The sequence below is a fragment of the Phragmites australis genome, chromosome 10 (genome assembly GCF_958298935.1).
Source record: "Phragmites australis chromosome 10, lpPhrAust1.1, whole genome shotgun sequence".
Classification (NCBI taxonomy): domain Eukaryota; kingdom Viridiplantae; phylum Streptophyta; class Magnoliopsida; order Poales; family Poaceae; genus Phragmites; species Phragmites australis.
Window position 1 is genome coordinate 10,491,346 of NC_084930.1, and position 17,929 is coordinate 10,509,274.

Sequence of the window (17,929 nt, forward strand, 5' to 3'; positions counted from 1 at the left end):
AACAATAATCAAGTCAATGGGATATGTGCATCCAGAATTATGCCTAGTCAAAGCAAACTATATCAACTAGAATTGAGTAGATTAAAACCTAGTCGAGTTGACCAAAAAGTAACTCGAGATCAAATGAAAGCCACTCGAAATTTTCTCATATCAAACACTAGATATTCTAGCAAGGTTTTAGATGGATGAAAACAAGATGAAACTCGCTAAAAATATAAAATTAACCGAAAACCAAAACCAAGAATACAGAATATAGAACAGAGAAAAATTCTGAATCAGCAACTCATAAACTTACGAAACTTGATTTTTATTGCATAGATGAGTTTATAAGATGCCTCTTCAAAGCATCCAACAAGAATTTTCACGAAATCCCAAAACAACCCTCTCTACAGTTTCTCTATTTTTGTCTACTGTATTGTCTATCCAATACAACAGACCTCTTTATTTACTTGATAGACACACGCACAAATGTGACCAAATCAAACTAAAACTCCAAGTCATATTTAACCTGGTTTCTATCCTCCTCTAATCACAAGAGGACAAGCAACTTTTGCTAATTAATCTAATTAGCCAACAACTCTCGCCTAATCATGCATGCAACATCTCCCATGCATACATGCATGTACGTAGCCAACTCAGACTCTATCTCTGACACTAACTCTTGTCTCAAGTCCAGCCACCACATGACTCCCTCATGCCTGCTCTGACTCATACACGAATTAGTCTTCACATCCTCTCACGATCAGATCACCTCCTACATCCATTGCGAAACCTTATCTCCATATGCATTATTCTCTTAGCTCAAACATCTCGCATAACATCCTCGATCACCATGATCTCAGTTCCTCCTAAACCTAGTCACCGAACCTCAGTTCCTCCCTGAGCCTAGTTCGCCAATCCGTCATCGACCACGTTCGCCTTTGAGCAATACATGCACATGAATCAAACAAGTATATTGCATCACCAGCGTATAAGCATATCTAAGCAGCATCTTAGCAACTTATGAACATTATCCTAAATCACTTTGATATACCAATTTTATTATTCAAACTAATTTTTCATCACATGATCTCACACCACCCCAGAGGCCCCCTCTTGTGCCTGTAGGTAAAAGGGAAGTCCACACAGGCTCCTTCCATGGAAGTTCACACATGCCCCTTCTACACCCTACACCACCATATGGCCCATGTAGTACTGGGAGAACATCTAAGTACTTTGCCAGGCCGTACCCATATAAATCTCGTTGTTCCGCTGAAGTGCCGAGTTACATGTCCATGAACTGGTCCTTAGCCATCAACTTGGGCAAGACTACCACTAACCATAGGGGTAAACTAACCATGATCAATACCAGAATAACTGATACCTCTTGGAGCACATCCACAGGTCAACTAGAGATAACCATAACATCACAACCACCTGCGGTCCACTTGCCCAAGTCCCTAGGTATCCATGTTGCTACAAAAATTACCAAACCAATTCAAGTTATAGACCATTAAACAGATTAACATTTAAGCCACCCAACTCGATAGCATGACTAAGCATTTCTACCCACGACACCCAAACTACAACACAGGTGACAAGGATAATCATGGAAAAATCTAGTAAACCCTAGCCATGGGATTCATATTGACAAGCATGCACTAAAAGTAAACGACACACTTTCCTACAATGGGGTCAATGTGATCAAGGACACTTGCCTTCAGCAGTGGGTTGCTCAAACTCCTCAAAGGTCTGATCCTATAGGTTCTCATACTATTCACCTCCTAATTCAACTACGATAATCAAAACAAGCAAGCACAAACATCTTAGAATAGTACATCAAACAGTAGCAAATCTCTATAAAAGCCTACTAACAGAACGTACTCATCACTACAATTGTGTGAGTGTAAGAATCATCTAAAATAGAGCTATAAAAAAAGTTATAAATGTTCGAAGTTACAGGGGTCTTTTTAAAAAGAGCCAAGGGCTATTTAGTAAAAATAGGAAGGTCTAGGGGCTTATTTATAAAATTCCAAGGACTTATATATAAAAAGGTAAAATTTTAGGAGCTTATTTGTAAAATGTAAAAGTTCAAGGCATATATGTAAATAAATATAACTGCAAGGGGCTAAATATAAAATAATAGGAGCTAATATGTGCCTTTTTTGAAAACAAAAAGTCTAGGGGTTAAACTGTAAAAAGACATAATTTTGAAGAATAAATGAATTTTTTTACTAGAAAACCGAATTATTGCATGAGCATGTCATAAACAGAATAAAGGATTTTAAATAAAAAGGAACGATGACTATGTAAAATAGGCTTATGTAGCACCTACGTGGCAGCTGAGGTGGTGGACATGTGGATGCCACGTGTGCGCTGACATGGATCATATAAACCTAGTCATCAAAGTGGACAAATAGTGTGGTCCTATTGGTTAGCGAAGAGGTACGCCCTGGGTCTAATCGTGGCCTCACACTACAGATCCGATGGCTAGGGCAATTGAGGGTGGTGATGGCAACCGGCGGTGACTGGAGCGAGGCGGTGCCACCGCCACCATGGCCGGAGCTTGCTGGAAAAATGTGTTACCACACTGCGGTGCACTAGGCTCTATGGTGAGTGGCAGAAAATGAAGAGGGCCGCACGGGGATCTCACCTTGGTGGTCGCGCATGCCGGAGAGAGATTGGAGACAGTGGGCGACGACGAGATGGTGGCGGCGGGGTTGGAGCTCGACGGGAACGGTCGTGTGGAGATGGAGAGATGAATCCGAGGGTCGCGAAGCCTCCTTGTGCTCCTGCGAAGCTGACGGCGGGCTCAAGGTCGTCTTGGGGAGGGCTCGAACACGGTGGACAAAGCGCGACGGAGATTCGGGGGAGGCAATGACGGTGGTGAGCTCGGAGGTAGCGGGGTTGAGGGGAAAAGGGAGGGTGGCGAGGTCGAGGCGGTCTTTATAGGCGTGAGAGGGTCGTAGGGTGGTTGCGGGGAGGGCATGCGCACACCGAGACGTGGGGAGCGATGTGTGCTAGTGGTTTCGGGTGAGCAGTTATGGCACGACGACAGGGATGACAAGCGGCCCCAGTGCATCAGTGAGAGGAAGAGGGAGGGGGGAGGTAGGCTCGCGTCAGCCCAAGAACGAGGGGCGCATGGGGAAAGGATGGGCCAGCCCAATGGGAAAATTGGGGTGTTACAATCATATATATACATGTTGTAGCTAATGACTATATATGTTACTTTTCTTTTAAAGAAAAATGAATACGGAGCCAATAAAAACTCCTAAGCCAATAAAAAAACAACCCAAATTGTCTCTCTTATATAACAACGAGAAACAATCACCATTATATTGAGCCATCATGTCTTTAGATATCATGTACATAACCATTTTCTTTTTTTGAGGTGCTCAGCATGTCGCATTTGTCGCTAATCCAATCTACACTGATAGAGTATCACACAAAAGGCGAAAACAGAAAATAATGTTACCTAAAAATGAGAAAGACGTACATGGGAGATGTGGGCATGTGTTGTAGCAAGAGTGCAAGACTGGATCCAATGTCATTCATGTGGGAACCAAAAATAGTTAGCTACAATAACGAGAAATTCTTAAACTATCTGGATTGGATATTATATATACATGATTCATATGTAAATATAAACTGCGCCAACAAAAATGAGAAATACCTAATAGAGGTGTCATGTGCTACCTATTCAAGATTGGATCAAGTATCGAGTATGTGGATACAAGAGAACCTTATACTCAGGAGATTTACAGCACATGCCGCGTCAAGTTTGGATGAAATATTGTGTAAGTGGGAATCGATAAACATTTTCTCCAAAAATGTGGAATGCTCATCAGATGTACAGCAGTAACAGCACATGCCGTATCTAATATTGTGGAAGCAATACCATGTGCATGAACCATTTTTCTCTTGTAATTCCCTCATGCATCTCTCAACGGTCAACACAATACTTTCATGTGCAGCCAAGCTGGTTTCATGTGGGGTTACAACTTCCAAGCTGCCTTGTTTGGAAATTGGCTAGGACACAAAGACAGCCAATACCAGCATAGCAAGTGACAACCATGAGATCTCGCAGTTTGGCCGTATGCGCCTAGGCCAACAACTCGTACTCATAACTTGTCACCTGTGTATGTTTGCATTGTGGTTGGATCTCAGCTAATCCATCCATAGTGACAGTGCCTGTACAGATAATCAGCTGATCATCACATAGAACCATACTTTTTTCTCATGTTTACCCTATGTTTCTTTCATGCATGATGTAGAAAATTAGGCTCAAGATATGAAGGATAACCGTTCTGAAAGAAAACAGCTAAAGGATTGCCCAAGAGAACGTGGCTCACCGGTAAGACGCAAGGGCATGTCTTCACCGATCTGGGGTTCTAACCTCAGGTTTGCACCCCATTAAAAGGTCTCCACCGGAGCAGGGGATCCGGTGCTAAAAAAAAGAGAGGAAGTAACCTGAAATTAGGCTAAAGATATGAATGAATTGATGAACCGGCCGCTGAAAGTAGCGAAATGAACGCTTGAAATGCAAGCCAGCCATCCAGAGGCATGGCCGCATGGGGCCACAAATATGTGCATGATGTGGATATGATGTGCATCCTTTCTTTCCCCTACATAAAAATGGAAGTCATATCCAATATATCATGTCCCTAACCTCAAGCAATAACAGAAAAGGTAAGCATATCTACACACTATGGAGATCTAAATATATACTAAAACAATTTTCAAAACTGGCATTCACATTCTTGTAAGAAATATTTGCAATGAGAAATTCTCGTGAAGTTATTGAACAGCAATGCTACTGATTCAATTCAACAATTGATTAAAATCCAATATGTGCTGCTCTTTGTATCCAAGTATGGATCAAACTGTTAATTCAGGGCTTGGGCAGTTGGTTGGATAGGATTGTGAGAGACACATCGACTTCTTCGGATTGACAACTCAAGTGACAGATGTTGTTTGACAGCTTGAGGTCATGAGTTAGGCAACCAAAAGTCTAAGTCTCTTGCTTGATCAAGAAGCACATATCCATGCCTATATGATCACTCATCAGCCTGCCTGTTTGAGAGTTTAATTAGCCCATCATCAATCATAAACAGACCATCAGATTTGTTTTTAGAAAAAAGTAATACAAGTACTGAAATTGCCAAAAATAAATATAAGGCTTTCTTTTGAAAAACTTAAATTTGAGATCTTCTAACAGTGCCATTTTTCTCACAAATTAATTAAGCAACGTGAAGTTAAGAAATTTCTAGGCCCTTCATAGTACCTTTCCTTCCCACTGGTAAGTGCCTTAGAGACAAAATAGACCGGTACCTGCCAAAGGCTCCCTTCGCTTTTCTACTCCTGAACCAAAAAGGCACTCACTGTTGTGGGCAATGCAGCCACATATAACAACAGTTCAATACTAGGCCCCGGGTTGGCCATAGTGGTCAGCCTCGACAGGTGGCTCTTCAGAGCTTCGAAGGCTGCCTGCTGCTCATCATGTTTGACCCTGGGAGGACCCAGAGAAATGGCATGCTCTTCTCCGCAAATTGGACGATGAAGCGATTTAGTGAGGTCACTCGTCCAATTAGGCGTTGCATGCCCTTGATGGACCTTGGCAGCTTCATATCGACGATGGCTTGTATCTTCCCTGGGTTTACCTCAATGCCTCTCGAGACACCAAACATCTCAGTAGTTGGCCCAAGCAAATGCCGAAAATGCACTTCTCTGGATTCAACCACAGACTTGCCCTCCACAGATTGGCAAATGTTTCCTTTAGGTCAAGTCCATGGTCCCCTTCGCATAGGCTCTAGACCACGAAGTCATCCACATACGTGGCCACATTACGGTCCAGCTCAGTGTGAAGGACCTTGCTCACTAACCTTGCGAAGGTGACCCCAACATTGCGCATACCAGATGGCGTTTGGACATAGCAATAGGTTCCAAAGGTGTGATGAAGCTAATCTTTGCCTTAACAGCTTTACAGACTACATAATTAAAACCTTAAGGATGCAATTGACATGTAAAATCTGAAGATATTGAGCGTGATCATGAAATATGCAGTGAACTACTACCACTGCCAATAACTGGGCCACATCTTCGGCTGATCACATAGCAGTGATATAAATTGCATGAACAGGAAGCTTCGGTTGTCTGCCGGCAAAATTCCCTGTATGCCATTGAATTTTATACCGATTCCTATATGCCATCAAAAATTTAGTGTTCCCTTCAATGCCACTACTTTAATTTTTTGTTCCTCTATATGCCATTAATGTGGATTTCGTTACTCCAAGTCAATGTTAGAGCTAGTTGCATGTTAGTTTTATTGAAAAATGGCCAAAGTGCCCCTGAACATTTCTTCTCTCACATCATCTGTCTCCCATTCCCTAACCGAGCAGCTGTTGTAGCAACAAATCCATTCGCCGAACTCCTTTCCACCGTCGCTCTGCCACTTGAAGCTCGCGGAAGAACCACCGGGACCTCTTACATCCAATGTAATCCCACTGCCAATTCTTCCCCTCCCATCGTGTGGGCCGCGCGCAAGGTCGTCTTCGCCCATGCCGACAGCCACGACAAATTCTGCCTCACCGTCGAATTCATGACGCATGGTGAGCCCAGCCTCTATTATTGCTTCCATCCATGGCTTCATCCTCATCCTTGTGCATCATCTCAACCACTTCTTGGTGTGGATCTGTGAATGGACAGGGCCTTCACGCCGTTTTCCCCACTATCGCGAAGCTCCTCACCACTGATCGAGCACAAGGAAAAACTTATCGATAAAAAAAAATATCGGAGGTTAGCGGTAAACAGGATTATCGGATTTATTCTATCGGCAATAGACAAAATTTTTTGGACAAAATTTGAAAGAAATGGCTCAATTTTTCTAAAAAATCACATATATTGTATCCAAACTATTTGACATAGAAAATAACGCTTAATAATATATAAATGAGATAATATCACACTTCCATATCACACATTCAATATGTTACATTTGATAAGTGCACAAAACATCATATAAGATCATGTACTTCCACATGCATAGTCCATTAGATAGATTTAAACATAACAACTGACATAGTCTCAAATACAATATGTTTGGAAAAAAGTAGGAAACATTAGCATCAATCCATAGTCTGTGGATTGCAAGTGACACTTGCGCAGTCCCAAATATTACAAGTTTGAACAAAAATGCACAGCATAAATATCAGTTCGTAGTCTCAAATATTACAAGCATATAAACCAAAACAGGACCACATAGGCTCAATATCTTCTCACTAAATCAGCCATTACTCCATAGTCCCACATATTACAAGCACATAAACCAAAAGGACAACATGGTGACATACTCAGAGCTGATCACTAACTTCGTCCATACTCCTTGGTGGCTTGGATCACTACAAATAGTGACATATACTCAAATTTGGAAGGAAACGATTCAAAAGAAAATAGAAATTCAATGTGTAGATACGAGGGCAAGAGGTTTGTCAAACCTTTTTAAGATAGAGGCCCTTGATAGAGAGTTTCTTTTGCCTTGTTGATCTTGGACGGATAGGGATTGGTTGCTCACGTGTAGCACCTACAAATTTAAATATAAGTAACATAGGTATCAATTTGAATTTAAATGTGACATATGCAATTGAGTTATCATTTGTACCACAACCTACATCATCATTTGAACTGTTATCCCCTGATTCAGCATAAGTTGGGATACCTTGTGAAGAATCCGACTCAAAACCGTCCGCAATACCTTCTTCATCTTCCTCCAATCCTACCTTCCCTTTCTTCTTACCACCCTTTTTACCAAAATCAAGCTTCCTCTTAAATATGGCCACTTCTTCTTCATCCATTCCTAACTCTTCTGTAAGAAATCTACTTGGGCTTGGGATTCAGGCTCGTTGTCAACATATTCATCAAGAATAGGCACAGACTCACTCCTAGAGTTGCACAACCAATCCATGATTGGATTGCCTTCATCATACATGGCAACATCCATCATGATGCTACAAGGATCGGACTCCCTTTCTTTAGAGCCTTGCATTTCTTGGAGGCTTTGCATGTCAGTTTCGAAATGTTGGATGCGCAACTTCAAATTGTAGTGGACATAAACCAACTTATGGAGCTTATCGTAACCCAACCGATTTCTCAACTTGGTATGAACCATAGCAAATGTGCTCCAGTTTCGCTCACACCCACTGGAGGACATGCATAGTGAAACAATACGCCGTGCAAGCTTTTGTAGTTCTTTGTGCTCTCCTCCATATGAATCCCACCAATCAGCTACAATAAATGACAAACAATTATCACAACAAGAGAAGTAATAAAAAAAACTTGCAATGACACCATTAAAAAGCTGCAAACGAAACAAAACCTGCACTCATACGACCATTAAGTGCTGATCATCGAAAGCAAATTGATCAATTGCAATAGATGCCTTCGAAGATGAGCTTGCAATCTTCTTGAGGGCTAGTGTGACGGTGTGTCTGGAAGATGATTTTTTCACAAGCTTTGACCTATATAATGCTTCGGGATCAAGTGCAGCAGCTAGAAAAAGAAACAACTTCAGCAATATTCAAGTTGAGCAATATTGTAGCTTTGACCAATATAATGCATGAATAAATTTTATTTTAGACCTTACCTGCAGCCATGAGCGTTTCATTGAGAAGATATCGAAGTCTTGTGTTGATTACTTCCATTATCCTATCATGGAGATCTTCCTTATTGCTTAATGTAGCACGTATGTCATCTATGACTTTCAACATCTTTGGAAGGAATCCAGATATAGATGCACTTTTCTGCTGATCAGCAAAGCGAAGTACAGAGTATATTGGTGTGACAGCTTTCAACACCAATTCCATGTCACTCCACCATCTTCTATTTGTCAAATAATCATATGTGAATTCATGGTCCTCTTCATCCCTCCACGTACTGTTGGTCCACTCATCAGACACCATCCATACTTTAAACTTATCTTGCCTGTCCCAGAAAACTTTCAAGGAAGATGAAAACTGTACCAAACCTGGTGGCATTCCACCGAACTAACTCTCCACCAATCTGCTCCCTCATCATAGCATGCAGCCTAAAAACGAAAAACCAAAGTAAACACACAAGTACAATTGTATTCAACACCAATTTCTCAAGTATACAAGTATTTACCTGTTATGGTTATAAAAGAATCTACAAATTCACTTTGCACTGTCCACGACTTTCGTGACCTCTGGAAAACGTCCTATGTCCTTCAACATCAAATTGATAGTATGAGCTGCACATGGCTGCCAAGTAATATGTGAATACTGAGCAATGAGCTGCCGACATGCTTTCTTGTAGTTGGAGCCATTATCTGTGACAATCTGAACAACAACCTTAGCCCCAATCTCCTCAACAACCACCTCTCTAAGGCAATCATAAATAAAATCTACATTCTGGATAGAACCAGTTGCATTTATAGACTTGTGGAAAAACATACGTCTATTGCAAAAGATCATAAAATTAATAATGCACATCATGGTAGGACCTGTACAATCATGCAAAAAAACAAAAGTGCATAAATACAATTGCATTCAATTTTATTTCCTCAATTATACAAGTATATACCTGTCCATGAATCACACATGATGGTAACTCCATAGTCATCCCATTCATCCTTGAATTCAGCCATGTGAGCCTCCATGTCTTCATAGTTCATATCGAAAAATGGGCCATCAATTTCTCTTCCATTAGGAATGTGCAGTCCTTTTCCAGGTTGTTGGGCTAATTTAATAGATGATCGAAAGTATGGACAGACTGCTTTCCATCCTGGAATATCATTGGCATGAAACCACTTGGCCAAAGCTTTCCCAAGCTTCTCTTTGCCATCCCCCATGAGCATAATGTCCACCTGAGGCTGCGCTTGTGCCCTACTGCGTGCCAAATCTATGTCAAAGGGAGCTTGTGAAACACTTTGACTTCGGTAGAACCTGTACAATCATGCAAAAAAAACAAAAGTAAATACACTAGTACTATTGCATTCAACATCAATTTCTCAATTATACAAGCCTTTACCTGTCAAGTGTACTTTGTTGATTAGCTGAACAACTAGCAGACCCACTTCCAGTAGTCTTACCAAAAGGCGAAGTGTTGGCATGTTCCCTCAATGACTCTCCCACCGCCATCTCAATCTGCCCAGCTTCATCAGGAGGAATTCTTGCCCTACCAAAAGTACCAAAATCTCTGTTTGCTTGCATAACCTCCTTTTCAACATAGAGACGAAGGTCCTTGTTTCGTTTCCTCCTTACTCTCCGGATTGCCACTTCATCCGTCATTAATGCCTTAACATTAAGAGGCACATTTTTGCAGGACACCACATTCCCAGACAATCCACCCAAATGCTCCCTGAGACGGCTCACACCTCCACCCTTAATGCGAGCAGGGCAATAATTACAGCTAAAGCCATTGACAAGAGGCTCACCATGGCTCCAAGGGTTCTCAATGGTTTCCATTAATTTCACTCGTCTCCCTACAGTACCATACAAGAATAGGAACATATGTGTAAAAGATAATATAGCCGCTAACAAATATGATGATATGCACATAAAAGAGATAATATAGCCACTAACAAATATGATGATATGCACATAAAATAGGAACATAGTTACCAAACAAATGTGAATGGTTATATCTTTCTACCTTTGTCATCCTTATATCCATCAAATGATCAATGAGCCAAAACATATTTAAGTGCTTGTTGTTCATGAATACAATCAATACATTGCAAGTGCTAATAACAGGTTACTACCTCCTTGAGTGACCACCTCAACAACGTTGTCTATTGCCATCCTCCTACCAGCAGCGCCACTGGTGGATGATGCGTCGACGGCACCCTTGCCTTGATCCATCCCTCCCTCACCTTCTATGACCATCGCAACACACTAGAGACTCCTCTGACGGCCGAGTGCAGCAGAGCAACGCACAGGAGAGAGCAGAGGAGCTCAGCAGTGAGCAGAGACCAGACAGCATGTCACCGGTGCACGGGCTTGGCGCTGAGCAGAGAGCGTTAGGTGCTGTTGCACTGAGAAGAGAGCGCTGAGCGCTGGCCGCTGAGTAGTGAGCAGCGCAGCCCCACGCCCGCCCTGCCTACTCGCCGTCTCGCCAGTCGCCACCAGTGCCGCCCCGCCCGAGCTTGCCGTCTCGCCAGCAGCGCCGAGTCGCCGTCTTGCTCGTAGTCACCGCCGCGCGCCGGTCGCCGTCCCACTCGCAGCGGCGCTAGCTCGGCGCCGACTCGCCCAGAGCTCACCTTCGCTCGCCGCTCGGGCGTCGGGCGCAGGGGCGCTCGGCCTCGACCACGCACGGCGCGCCGCACGCGCCGCAGAAGCCGGCAAGCCGCCTGCGAGCTCGCGAATGGGACGAGGATGACGGATTGATGGCCGGCGGCCAGGCAACCAAGGCAAAAGCTGAGCGGCGGCACCGGCGGCACCGGCGGCCGGTCTAACAGAGCCGGGTGGAGAACTGGAGATTGGGGAATTGGGGATTGAGAGAGCTAGGGTTGGTGGAGAGTGGAGTGGAGGCGTGTTGTGGGCCGGGCTGAAATTGTAGGCGCGGTGTGAGCCGGTGACAATTCAAAAAATCCAAAAATTTTGGTTGGTATAAAAAAAAATCGGGCCCCACCGGTAAACGGGAAAATCGGGTTTATCAGCATCTCTATCAGCGATAATTTTTTCCCTGATCGAGCAAACCATGTTGTTCCCATCTAATCCCGAAACACGGTGAGCTTCCATGAGCCGCACTTAAGCTCACCGGCCCATATCCCTCACTCCCTGTGTTCTCTTTCGCTCTTTGTGCCAGAGACCGAGCCGCCGCGTAGCTTCTCCTCACCACCTAGATGCTTCCGGTCGCTGCCATCATCAACATGTACCCCAAAAGAGTTTCCCGCATCGTGCTAGTGGCATAGGTGCAAGCCTCCGCCACCACCGGGCATCACCGTGCTAGCATGTGCCGGTGATGGGGAGGAAGAATAAAAAGACATGGGTATAGATGTCATTTTGCATATTAGTTAATAACAAATATTTGACGAGAATGGCAAGAAGGAGAACACAAAACTAAAATAGTGACGCTGAAAGGAATAAATTTTTGATGTCATATATATAAGAGATCGGTATAAGATTCAATAGCATAAAGGGAATTTTCTCCATTAACAAACAGAATAAGAGAGCTGGCAGATACCCTACAACAGCACACTGTACTGACTCTCAGTCTGCTTTTGTTTATTTATGTGAAAGCATCTTGCATATATCTACCAAATACCAACTAACCTTGATGACCTTGGTCGAGTCTTGACAACAATTTCAATTCAATCATATCATCCTTTGTGAAATGCACAAAACTACATAAGTATTGTGTACTAATTTCACACAAAACCTAATTTTAATTAGATTTATCTAAAAAATAGTCTTATGTTTCTCCAAAAATCCTAAACAATTTGTACGTATTCTATAATTCATGTTCAACCTATTTTAATTGGATTCGCCAAAAAGCCTATGTAGAATTTAAACTAAAATTCTAAAAAAATTACTTTTATAACTCCTAACAATTTTTAGGGTCTCAAATAAAATCCCAAAAATATGGAAAATTTCACTAATATTCTTTTTATGTGATGAACTAATTTCTAAAATTATTTGCAGTCCTAAGTTATATGTTGAAAAAGTGAGTTCAATTTATATACTTATAAATGAACTCACTTTTTCACCATATAACCTGGACTAGAAATAATTTTAAAAATTATTCCATTATATAAGAAGAATATTAATGATTTTTTCTAGATTTTTGGAATTTTATTTGAGGCCTTAAGAATTATTATGCTTTATAAAAGTAGCCTTTTTTGGAGAATTTTATTTTCAACTCTATACAGTCTTTTTTAGGTGAATCCAATGAAAATGGGTTTCACATGAATTATTGAACATGTACAAAAATTTCTAGGATTTTTGGAGAAATATAAGATCACTTTTTGGATGAACTCAATTAAATCGGATTTTTATGTGAAATTAGTGTATAATACTTATTTTGTGTTACTAGTCACACTAGTTTTAGTTTTGTGTTATAAATGGCACAATATTTATAGTTTTTTACAATTCACTCTATATTTTATCATCCTTAGTTGGCCACCGATCTAGGTAACAGGGAACACTGATCTAGGTAACTGGGAAATAACTTATAAACTTTTGACCTTGTACACGTTATAACATAATTCTTCAAACTGTTCTACCAAAGGACTGTCCAAATTTATCTATCCAAGTAGCGCATGTTCTACCAAAGGAAAACAAAATGATCAAAAGGATATATTCTTTCTTTTCTCTTGTTCATATCCGCCTACAGCATGGTGCAAGGTGCCTAGATGCAGTGTCCAATGGACTATCAAGAAGACTGAAGAAAGGCAGAAAAGGTCGAAGGGTCCAAAAAATATCAACCTCAAGTAGCCAAAAAAAGAAGTAGAAGCCTACAATAGACCAACACTAACAAACAAATAAAAAGATCCGGAAAGCATGAAATTTTCAGATTCTTCATTTTATCTGAAGAATAGAATATAATCTGATGTTTCTCTCTTTCCATACTTTCTCACTGCAAGATGCCAAACACGCAGAAAGTGGTGGTGAAAAGTAGTAACCAAGATGCAGCTATAAAATGTCACCATCCATATTGATGCAAATACTGTTTTATGTGCCTTCCATCGATGACACCTACAGCGAATCATGCGGCTTACAACCGCGGTGACCCAATCCAAATCTAATATGTTTATCATCTCTAGTTCTTAGGGCCAGGAGGAGTTCAGATTCAGAACGATTCTTCAAGACAGGTACACATCATATAACCATATATATAAAATGCAGGAACCAAAAGAAAAGGTAGAAAACTGCAGACCTTATCAAAATTCACTATAAATTCAGCTCCTCACTAAAATATCAAATTAAAAATATAGCAACATTTACCAAGAGAACTCAATGCAACATATTTATACATTGTGAAAACAAAAGAAAGGCATGTTTAATTAATATACAACTAGCATAAGGGTTTGAGCTGCCACATACAGCTTAATGTAATCACTCAGTGAGGCGAAATCACCTTTCCTTTATTGCCCAATCAGCCCAAAGGGGAAAACTTTTTGCTTGCCAGAATGCTACCTCGCTGCGTGCAAGCTATAAGTTTATTCCTCTTTCCTCCTTCCTTGATGTCACCCTCTTGTACACTGTTCTGCTAACCTCCTCTTACAAGGAAAAAGGATGTACTTCCAGGTCCCAGGTGCCGTAACAGCTACAACACTGACCTGACGACCCCAACCCAATCCAGCCATAGAAATCTTGCTTGATGTGTAGCAAATAAAGCACCATATACTCAATACAATATGGACAACAGATCATTTTCTACGCAATAGATTATGATCTGCTTTAGAATGCTCTGGCGACAAATTTCAATGCCTAAGACCTTTTATCCCATCCCACAGGATTCAACAACTGCAGCCATTATTTAATACAGAAGCACATGTGAAGAACCATGTGGCATATGTTCAGTAATCTGCCATGGTTCAGTAGTTGTGATGAGTAATTGACTTATGTTCAGTAGTCTACTCTGCTGTATTCGGTAGTGTGGTGGGTTGTGCTCAATATTTACTTCGGATTTGGAGGTTGAATTTGTGGGCTTTTGGGATCACATAAACATGGTTACTTCTTGCAATGCATTGGAGATTATATTATGCTAACCGGAGTTAGTGGAGAAGTTGAAAGTTATTTGTGGAGGTAGAAGTATGTTTCTTGTCTCACGATGTATGGGTCAATGGAGTCAACATGGCAGTCAATGGCGAGGAGGATCGAGGCTAAGAGGGGATTCTTAGGGCCGGACGACTGAGATACCAGGTGAAATCATAGGTGATCTACACCGTACACATAGAGAGGTCAAGAAGCACCAGATGGTTGATAAAGACGGTGTGTTGACCAAGTCAAAATGAGTAGGATGTTGGTGCAAGTGATAAGGCAGCCCGAGGAGCAGGAGTGGGAAAGATTTGCTGGCGATTATGATCATAGGACGATGTGACACACATCGACATCGAAAGACTTGCTGAGGATGTAAGCGATGGGAAGTCACACTTTGAGAAGAGTGCAAGGCGGCTTCACGGTTTGGCCTCAAAACCATGGAAAGAATGGAGGTGCACGTGGCACCATCGCGAAGCTTGTGTTGAGACGAAACTAAGTCATGAAGGGCCTAATGACGTTCGGGCGAAGGAGAAATGTTTGGATAAAAATACCCTCGATGGCAAGTAGGGTGTATTGGAGAAGAGGTGCATTTTGAGAAATGTTACAAGATGGCCTATATATATATATATATATGGCTAGTTGTGGAGGCCTCTTGAGCTTTTAGAGAGCTTTAGAGATCAGTTTGGAGAGAGTCCTAGAGATAGGAGAGGACGTGAAGAGAGAAAAGAGAGGAAGACATGAGAGTTTGAGAGAAATCTTATATAACAAAACAATAGAGGGAGGGTGTTGGCCTCTATCTTTTGGCTGTAATTTCTCTCATATTAATGGAAGAGCTTGCTCCAAATCTCTTGTGCCTCCCTTTCTAGATTACTTTTCTATTGGCTCCCTTGCAACTTTACTTGTTTTTCTCGGATTTCATGTTTTTGATGAGTTCTTTTATTGAGCAAGGATGTAGGGATTGATCTTGGTATGATCTGAATGGAATCCTATGAGCTCATGTGAAGGATTTGAAGGAATTGCCCAATTTTGCCTGTTTTTGGTGTTTTGGGGGGACATTTCGTTTTACTTCAAATCTAAGGTTTTGGGGACAGATTTGTGGTGTTTCTGAGAGCTATGACATGTGAGAACATTTCCAAAAGACTTGGTATCAAGATCTCTCACGAGCTCATTAAAATCCACTTTTCTCGGTTTTGTTGTTTTTCCTTCCCCTTCTCCAAGTTTTCGAAAAAGTTCCAAACTTTCTTGCGTTCTTGGTTCGATTTCTATTGGAAATGGTTCACTATGGTCATATCTATCTTCCCACCAAGTTTTGTGAGTTTTGGACTTCATTTGAATTGATCTGGAGATTTTTACAAAAAGTTTGAGGGCTATTTTTCAGGTTGACTTTGTTCAGTAGTCTGCCTGGAATCGTTCAGTAGTTCTATTTTTCAGCAGTTCTCTTTTGTAGTTTGCTCTGAATTACTAAATATATTTCTGAGGTACTGACTGATTATGTAACTACTGAAGATATCTATAGCCTTACTGAATCTCATTCATTTTGTCTGAATTCTTTAATCGGTAGTTCACAAGTGTTCCTTCAGGAACTCTTCCTTGGGTTTCAACTACTGATAGTCTGAGCATTGTATTTTTGAGGTACTGACTGACTGTGTAACTACTGAGGATATCCATAGCCTTGCTGAATCTCATTTAGTATGTCAGAAGTCTTTACTCAGTAGTTCTCAAGAGTTCCTTCGGTAACTCTTCTTTGGGTTTTCAACTACTGACAGTCTGAGTTTTCTTTTGAGCATCTACTGAGAGATAAATAGTATCGATGATTGGTGAATCGTCGATCTTATGAATTTGTATGAAGGATGGGGGATGCATCTTGTAGCCGAATCGTACATCAAAACATAGAGATTTATATAAGTTCAGACCTCCCTCGCGATAATAGCCCTACGTCATATTTGTCTTGTATTGATCTTCGAGACTGTTTACAAATGGGGTCTTGGCAAGCCTATATAGATCTAAACCTAGTCGAGTGCTCCTTGCTAGTAGTATCGGCAAATTATTGATGAAGATGGGAAGTACAGAAGGCTCAAGAGCTTGAAACTTCTATAGGCTTCAATACATCTCCCTTCCGCACGGTCCCCTATATATATACATACATGCATGCATTCATACATACATATACATACATATATATATATATATGTGTGTGTGTGTGTGTGTGTGTGTGTGTGTGTGTGTGTGTGTGTGTGTGTGTGTGTGTGTGTGTGTGTGTGTGTGTGTGTGTGTGTGTGTGTGTGTGTGTGTGTGTGTGTGTGTGTGTGTGTATATATATACATATATATATAGGGGTTGCCATGTAGCATATGGACTCCTCTCCGAGTAGGATTCTATCATCCTTAAATCTAGGGATAAACTTCCTCATTTAAGAGATATTCTAGAACCTGTGGGCAATTTCCTTACATCCAGGGACTCCTTTCCTCCAAGAATTTAGGAAACCCTAGGGTATTCATATAGGTTTAGGATATTTGTACACGGTAGTTCTATACTACTCATCGTCGAGCCCCATATCAGTACATGAAATGAGGCTATGACAGATCAAGAATCTTAGCCCAGTCGAGAAAGACATCTCGACAGGTTGCCTCTCCGAGTGATAACTCGGGCTTCCAGGTAGGATGCACGTCTATTCGGGTTCTTGGTTGTTATCAAGTCATCTAGTCGAGATATTAGGCCTTCTCCAGGTAGCTTTGTGAGCCTTCGGGTAGGAACCTTGTCTGAGTAGGAAATCTGGGTCAACCGATAAGCATCATCCCAACTTCTCGGGATTTTGAGAAGGTTGGGGAAAATCTAGCTCTCTATCTGGTGGGTTTTTCAAAAGTTGAACCATTGCATCAGAGATTTTGCGTGGTGGTGAAAGCATCTTTCCTCCTTTTCTAGCAAAAGATCATGATGTCATTTGGAAACTGAGTGCATTTGTTGGTGTAGTGCGCCAGCTCTCCTGGTATTTTGTACCAAAATCCCCCACATGCATCAGAAGAGATCCCAAATAGGAAATGTGATGGGACCCTGGCACAGAAGATCATAGCTCTGAGTAGCACTTGGAACTGCCACGGTGGCTAGTCGGAGAATCGTCGAGTCCGCTTAGGCTTTCTTCTATATCATGTGCTTGTAAGTAGAAACTTATTCTTTTGTTAGTAAAAAACAAAAAAAGAATGTAAATAAAAGCAGTGGAACTTCTTCGGAACTCG

The 17,929-nt window shown here is 41.5% G+C and overlaps 1 protein-coding gene and 1 pseudogene across 1 annotated transcript; both read right to left on the reverse strand.

The window, feature by feature from the left end:
- Positions 1–7,121: 7,121 nt before the first annotated feature.
- On the reverse strand, positions 7,122–9,054 carry LOC133883457 (uncharacterized; annotated as a pseudogene).
- Positions 9,055–9,164: 110 nt separating this feature from the next.
- On the reverse strand, positions 9,165–10,877 carry LOC133930088 (uncharacterized). The gene is made up of 4 exons (XM_062376792.1): positions 10,754–10,877; positions 10,021–10,474; positions 9,574–9,935; positions 9,165–9,493 (listed from the first exon to the last, which is right to left on the reverse strand). Exons 1-4 carry the CDS (start codon positions 10,875–10,877, stop codon positions 9,165–9,167), a joined length of 1,269 nt encoding a protein of 422 aa, XP_062232776.1.
- Between the last annotated feature and the right edge of the window lie 7,052 nt (positions 10,878–17,929).

Coding starts and splice junctions, on each gene's coding strand:
- LOC133930088 (XM_062376792.1), bottom strand. CDS start 10,877: ATGGTCATAGAAGGTGAGGGAGGGATGGATCAAGGCAAGGGTGCCGTC. Junction 9,936..10,020: donor CAACAAAGTACACTTGACAG/GTAAAGGCTTGT, acceptor ATGATTGTACAG/GTTCTACCGAAGTCAAAGTG. Junction 9,494..9,573: donor CATGTGTGATTCATGGACAG/GTATATACTTGT, acceptor ATGATTGTACAG/GTCCTACCATGATGTGCATT.